Here is a 7,720-nt window from a genome sequence, read left to right as displayed (position 1 = left end):
ACGGGACTGTATAAGCTAGTTTCCTTAGCGCAAATTCATTTTTTGCTTTTTCTTCGTGTTAATAGCCCAGCTTATTAGATTTCCCTTTAAAAAGTCGATTTAACCGCGAGAAAACCTGTCTAAATTTGGACCGGCGTTTGGACCGGGCCTAAAACGTACGTTACGTTTTGAACTTCCGTATTAAATTGAATGGTGTTTTTAATTTGAAGTTTTGATTCCGTACTTCGTGTCTTAACATCCGACCCAGCCACGTAAGACCACGTAATGAGAAGAACCAGAGACCCATGGAAGAACTCCGTCAAACCAGCTGATTTATTTAATAAAGAAGCTTTTCGCCAATAAATTGAATTTACGAAAATGGTGTCGATGAAATGTTGTTTCCTTTACAACAAGTGAGCTACATACTTAGCTCTTAGGCCCGGTTCCAACGCCGCTCCACTCATGTGCCGAACCAAACTTCATTAAGTTCGACTTTAGAGCGACTTTGGAGCTACGGCTGGTTCAAACGGCGTACTTGTGTCGAACTTAATTCGGGAAGCCGGTGATAACAATTTTCGACGAGAAAATGTGCGTTTTGAATTCACGATTTCTATCCAAATACAAAAGCTGTGGCTAACATTTCGCTGTTATCTGCTGTTATAGCAATATTTGGTGTTGATTCCACTATCAACTTGACTCAAAACTCTTGAAACTCAACGATTTTAATAATAAAACTCCTGGGTAAAACTCAGGATAAAACCTCCGATTACAATCGATCGACGACTTCGAAAACCAACTAGGTCACATGGTGTAAGTACTTAGTCTCCCGGATGTCACGCAATCCCTATAAAACGGTAACAATATTTCTTCCCCTCCCGAATTGCAGAGGGGATCTGTAATTCGAAAATTACAAAACTGTACATGCAACTGTTCTGAAATTGTCCTTAGGTCGAAACTAGAAATCAACCGAAAAGATTCTTTGTGTCTTAAATGTCATCTTAAATGTCTTGAATCTCAAGGGGAGAGATTCTGGTGATTGGTCGCTTTAGGACCTTGTCCTTGACTCGTACATCCACCACTCGCACAAGTCCATCAGGACCTGGATACGTCTGCTCGATGCGTTCTACTTTCCAATTCCGTCTGGCAGCAGTAGGGTCAATGACGACAACAACCTCTCCGACTTTAATGTTATCTGCAGGGAAGAACCACTTTGGTCTCGATCCAACATGTGGCAAATACTCTCGCATCCACCGTTGCCAAACGTGTCTCGTAAGCTCTTGGACTCTCCGCCAACGCTTCCTTGGGTTGAAAGGTGTGTCATCGACAACCTCAGGCACAAAATCGCTCCCCATCTGTCCAATTAGAAAATGGTTCGGAGTCAATACCAGGTCGTCATTTGGGTCGTCACTTACAGTTGTAAGAGGCCTTGAATTAAGTAGGCTTTCCACTCCGATAAAAATGGTCTCTAACTCTTCATCGTTTACTTCTACGTCACCGAGTACAGCAGCTATTGCACGTTTAGCCGACTTAATCATTGACTCGAAAACTCCGCCAAAATGCGGCCCATCTGGTGGATTCCATTTCCACGTCACACCCTTGTTGGAGGTCATCCGTTGTATCTTGTCTTGGTCAATTGTTGAGACTAAGTCCTTTAGCTCATTTGACGCGCCTACAAAGTCTGTCCCATTATCACTTAACATCTGGTGAGGCCATCCCCTCCTAGCTGTCATACGTACAAATGCATTGAGAAATGCGTCAGTGTTCAAGGACGAGGCTAGCTCCAGGTGGCAGCAATTTGTCTGTAGACAGAGGAATAAACACAAATATCGCTTTGCTCGTACTCTGCCCCGTCCTTGCTTGGTCAAGTAGGGTCCCCCAAAATCAACTGGACAGTTGGTAAAGGGTCTAGATGACTGCTGTAGTCTGATCCTTGGTAATGGTGCCATCTGTTGACAAGCTGGCCTCGATCGAAATCGCTTTGCACACTCCAAACACTCTCTCATTACCCTTTTAACTTGTTCCCGTGCATGGATCACAAAATATTTCGTGCGCAGGTGATTGATGGTATAGTTAAGCCGCATCCGATGACCTTCTGATTCATGGTAGTACTTAACAATCAGTCCTGTTACTTGATTCCTCTTCGGCAGAATGATTGGACACTTCACCTCGTAGGGAAGATTATCGGCATGTTGTAATCTTGGGTTTGATCTCACAATTCCATTAACCAATACCGGGTTCAGCAGTGCCAGTGTACTTCGTCTTGGGATCTGCTTGTTTCTTCTCAGTGCATCCATCTCTGCTGCATATGCCTCTGTCTGCACTTCCTTAATAATAGCGTCTTCGGCATCTTGAAGCTCCAATGGCGTAAGTTCGCCCTTCAATCTTTGATCGGCTGGTCTCCTACAGTTTGCAGTAAATCGGTGTACCCAGGCTCTCACTCTTACGAGAGACAAGCCAAGTTCCAGTTCTCCGTTCTGTTTAACCCGATACCATTTTGAATATCTTGAGGGATTTAACCGCCAAACTCCTTCCTCTCTGGCATTGTCGCCGCCAGGATTCTTTTCTCCTCCCCTGGTAATTTCATAGCTACAAGTCTCCTTTGCTGACACTTCCTTTCCTCTTTTCAACTCAAGACTCTCTTCAGACGTTGGCGCATCGAACTTGCACTCAGGCCACTCTTCTTCTGACCTCTTTAGGAACTCAGGTCCATTCCACCACTGACTTGTTTCTGTTAATTCTTTCACTGTCAGGCCTCTCGTTCCATGGTCCGCTGGGTTTACCTTAGTGGGTACATAGCGCCACTGATTTGGAGCTGAACGCTCGTGGATCTCCCCCACTCGATGAGCTACGAACGGCTTGTATTCTCTGCTTTGACTTCGGATCCAGTATCCCACGTTTACACTGTCCACCCAGTATGTCACTTCGTGTGTGGATATGGATTGGATTTTAAGTCCAAACTGACCTGTTTCTGCTAATTCTTTCACTGTCAGGCCTCTCGTTCCATGGTCCGCTGGGTTTACCTTAGTGGGTACATAGCGCCACTGATTTGGAGCTGAACACTCGGGCATCTCCCCCACTCGATGAGCTACGAACGGCTTGTATTCTCTGCTTTGACTTCGGATCCAGTATCCCACGTTTACACTGTCCACCCAGTATGTCACTTCGTGTGTGGATATGGTTTGGATTTTAAGTCCAAACTGAAGACATTTTTATTTAGAAAAGCGTTTGAATAGCTCTTGATGCTTTCTATACATTTTTACTAGATCCCTTGTTTTTAATATTTTAACTTTTAGCTCGTTACCTTAGCCTAATGTACATAATTATTGTAAATACATGTAATTAGTTTTAAATTAATCACACTATTCATAGCATATCGTTTAATTTATATTACTCATATGGTTTGTTAGGCGCATTTGATCATATTCACATGTTAATTTGCGCCTTAGAAATATTAAATATTATTATTATTATTATTATTATTATTATTATTATATCTTGAGAGCTGAGCAAATTTGCATTGTCAGTTGTGTACCGATGAGCGCACCTAGGAGCTCCAGTCTGGGGATGCTAACAGCTTTCAACGGTGCAAGCCTGGACTTTGATGCAATCAATCGAACAGTAACATCACCATTCTCATAGACATGACGTGCGTAGACTGCAGCTGCATATGCGCTTTCGGAGGCATCGGTCAATGTATGGATGCGCAACTCTACCACACTAGCCCCAGGATCTTTCAAACACCTCGGGATTTTCACTAACTCAAGGTCATTCAACTCCTGAAACCACTTAATCCATTCTTGCTGATGATGTTTTGGCAACAAATCATCCCATGCCCCTGCTTCTAGCCATACTTTCTGCATCAATAACTTTGATCTGATCGTGTAAGGTGTCAAGAAACCTAGTGGGTCGTACACGGTAGCTGTTTTCTTTAAAACAGTTCGTTTGGTGAATTCAAATCCATCCAGCTGCAACGAGTGTCGAAAGAAGAATTTGTCATCTTTTGCGCTCCACAGAACACCTAGGGTCTTGGTTGTCGGCAACTCTCTCTTCTCCAAATCTATCTCAGAAGCTCTGTCTTCTTCCTTTATATCAGCAATAACATCAACATCGTTTGATACCCACTTTCGAATGTGGAATCCTGCCTTGTCACCTAATTCGCTCAGCTGCTTCCTCGTTTCTTTAGCTTCTTCTACTGTAGGTGCCGAAGGCATGAGATCATCCATGTAGCAGTGCTCCAACACTGTTTTGGCTGCCAATGGGTACGCCTCCATGTTAAGCTCTGCATGTTTTTGCCAAACATATTGAACGCAAAATGGGCAATAAAAACCTCCGAAAATAAACCTCTGAAATTCGTACACCCTGGGCGAATCATCACAGTCTAAGTTCCTATACAGAAACCCGTGCAGGGGCCTGTCAACTAGTCTGAGAATTAGTTGATGGTACATTTGCGTCACGTCACCAACTAAGGCAAATGATTCCTTCCTGAACTTCACTAAAATATCCACAATGTCACTTTGCAACTTAAGACCTGGTAGCGATTCACTGTTCAAACTCGTTCCACCTTGCTGAGCCGAACCATCGAATACGATCCGAACTTTGGTTGTGGACTTCTCTGGGCGAACCACCGGGAAGTGCGGAAGGAACCATTCTGACGATCGTTTAGGCTCCACATCAGGAACTTCTCGTATGTATTCTTTGCTTATGTAGTCATCAATCACTGATTGGTACGCCTGAGCAAGACTCTCATCCTGCATCAATTTCTTTTCAACTGAGCGAAGGCGCTTTTCAGCCATCTGCCAGTTTGATTCCAAATGCGGTCTGTCGTGTTTCCAAGGCACTGCAACTTCATATCCTTCTCCAATGAATCTCATGGATTCGCTGACTTTGTTGACGGCGAGCCTCTCATCGGGGGTCAGTTGTCGATCCACTCTAGGCGTGATGCCGATAGACTCTAGGCTCCAAAATTGCTTCATCAGATTGTTAAGCTCTCCGTCATTACTGTCCGGCCTCTGCATCCGATAAGTGTGAAGGAATCCTGTGCTACATGGCTCATCTCGTCCACACACATCAATGGTACCAGTAGCTGTGCACCCTAGTGGACACAGTCTGGCACTAGGCTCACCACTGCCTCCACGAACTTCCTTCATGGGAAATAGCAGATTGTAATAATCTGAGCCAATGAGGACGTCGATCTTGCTTCTCTTCCCAAATTTTGGGAAGGGAATGTTTCTTATATGCTTCCACTGATCTCTTATCTGTAACCAGTTAGTAGGTTTCATGCCTCCACAAATGCTGTGTGATGTCTTCGCTACAATAACAGTGTCTACTCGACCATCTAAACTCTCCAATCCAATCTCCATAGTGGCTGACATAAGATCTACCTTCTGGTCATTTGCAACATTAATGGTGACTTTCTCTCTCGGACCTTCCATACCTTGTTCTTCCACGATATATTCATTGACATAAGTCGTATCACTGCCCTCATCTAAAAAGCAATTAACTTGCAAGCGTTTGGCTCCATGTTTCAGAATAACTCGAACAGTGCGAAGGGCAATTCTTCGTTGTCCATGTTCCTTTACTGTTTCATACGTACTTGACTCGTTTCCATTCACATTAGATGCATCGGGATTTCCCTCCGTGAAATCAGGCAGATTTTTCTTTGGATGAGGTATCTGGTGGTGATGCTCCTTGCACCCATCAATACCACACTCTTTGCTACAACGACATTCCTCACCCAGGTGCCCTTTTCCTAAGCAACGATAACACAGGCCAAACTTCTTCGCTGTCTCTCACTTCTTCTTATTTTCCATTCCTTTGAGCACCTCGCACTTCCAAATTGGGTGTTTTTGGTTGCACACCTTGCAAGGGCGGTCACGCTTGTCTCCAGTCCCGAAATATGACCGTGACCATTTGACATGCCTTCCTCCTACACTAGAAACACCATTCTTTACCTCTGATGCTTGCACTTGGTATTCCGCTTCCTCTGCGACCCATTCTCGTAATTCCTCGAGAGACTCCAGTTTTCCCTTTTCTTTAACCCATCTGTAGTACGGGCTGAGTAGAGATTGGGGAACTTTCTCTAACACAATAGCATATAGAGTTCCACCTTCGAGATCAGAGGTATGTTTATTTTCCTTTAAAGTAACCACTGTCCTCTCCACTAGGTCAGCAAATTTTTCCAACTCTCGAGGGTTTTCTGCATTAATAGGTTTCATCTTTCTCAGCTCATCAATATGCGCCTGAACCTTTCGCCGATTTCCTCCATACTTTCGATTCAATCTCGTTTCTGCTGCTTCATAAGCCGCCGACGAATAACCCAAACCTTTCACCGTAGCCGCCGCTTCGCCTTCCAAACAACTTTCCAGCCGCAACATTTTAAATTGTGGTGATAAAGAAGTTTCATCAATGCAACTTGAAAACGCTGCCCACCAAGAAGAATATTTCATCTTATCGCCTGAAAATTTAGGAATTCGAATCCGCTTGAGCTGTTTGTTTGGGTCGGCCACGTGACTATCCTTCGTACTCGCGTTATCCAAATTCCCGCCTTTGCTCTGAGCATTGGAATTTCCTTCGCTACTCTTAGCCATTCCTTTCGCTAAAAACAACCGAGCTCCCCTCGTTTCGCTATCGACACGGTCGACTATACCATCGGCTTCTTCCTCAATTGACGCTACATTCGCCGTTCCTTTGTTTTCTTTGTACAAGGCTTGAAGATTCTCCAGTAATTCCAGCAATTCGTCCCGTCTCTTTTCGATGTCATTCAACCTATCCACAATTCTTTCGTTCTTCGGCGCTTCCACTGATAGTTCCACGGCTAACTCGTTCAAATATTTGGTAAGACTTGATTTAAGCGACCGTTTATCCTTTTTAAGCTTTTCCAGATTTTCCATACTTCCGACAATACAAATAGCCTTCTTGCTCTTCGGTGTTGCACACGCGGCAAAATTTCACGCCTGCAAATTCCAAATATTTCGACTCCAAGACATCCACAGTCTCCACCGAAGCGATAATCCGGCGTCCGAAGGACCAAATGTTGATTCCACTATCAACTTGACTCAAAACTCTTGAAACTCAACGATTTTAATAGTAAAACTCCTGGGTAAAACTCAGGATAAAACCTCCGATTACAATCGATCGACGACTTCGAAAACCAACTAGGTCACATGGTGTAAGTTATACATACTTAGTCTCCCGGATGTCACGCAATCCCTGTAAAACGGTAACAATATTTGGGGAAGCAAATTCAGACTCAAGTTTCTTTATTAAATAAATCAGCCGGTTTGAGGGAGTTCTTCCATGGGTCTCTGGTTCTTCTCATTACGTGTCTGCGTCGGATGTTAAGACACGAAGTACGGAATCAAAACTTAATCAAAACAAATTAAAAACACCATTCAATTTAATACTGAAGTTCAAAACGTAACTTACGTTTTAGGCCCGGTCCAAACGCCGGTCCAAATTTAGACAGGTTTTCTCGCGGTTAAATTAAGGGAAATCTAATAAGCTGGGCCATTATCACGAAGAAAAAGCAAAAAGTGAATTTGCGCTAAGGAAACTAATTTATACAGTCCCGTTTCTCATAAATCGAAGGCATACTGGAATTTTGTTGTCCTTATTTTTAGCGACGACTTTGAGCTTCACGCATGACTGGTCACGCCACTCAATTTTCAGCCAATCACGAGTCCCGTTATATGAAAAATAAATTACAGTAATTTATGCATTAGGCTCGACACATGAGGAGAAC

The 7,720-nt window shown here is 43.7% G+C and overlaps 2 protein-coding genes across 2 annotated transcripts; both read right to left on the bottom strand.

Moving 5' to 3' along the window:
• Nucleotides 1–977: 977 nt before the first annotated feature.
• On the bottom strand, nt 978–3,047 carry LOC149100921 (uncharacterized). The gene has a single exon (XM_089276411.1). It carries the CDS (start codon nt 3,045–3,047, stop codon nt 978–980), a length of 2,070 nt encoding a protein of 689 aa, XP_089132537.1.
• Nucleotides 3,048–3,467: 420 nt separating this feature from the next.
• On the bottom strand, nt 3,468–6,869 carry LOC110054577 (uncharacterized). Its single transcript, XM_089276409.1, has 2 exons — nt 5,855–6,869; nt 3,468–5,728 (listed from the first exon to the last, which is right to left on the bottom strand). The coding sequence occupies exons 1-2, from the start codon at nt 6,867–6,869 to the stop codon at nt 3,468–3,470; spliced, it is 3,276 nt and encodes a 1,091-aa protein (XP_089132535.1).
• Between the last annotated feature and the right edge of the window lie 851 nt (nt 6,870–7,720).

Source organism: Orbicella faveolata, unplaced genomic scaffold, assembly GCF_042242905.1.
Source record: "Orbicella faveolata isolate gen_17 unplaced genomic scaffold, um_ofav_v1 contig_4, whole genome shotgun sequence".
In the NCBI taxonomy this organism is placed as follows: domain Eukaryota; kingdom Metazoa; phylum Cnidaria; class Anthozoa; order Scleractinia; family Merulinidae; genus Orbicella; species Orbicella faveolata.
Note: the sequence above shows the minus strand (reverse complement) of the source record. Positions and strands in the feature narration are given on the sequence as shown.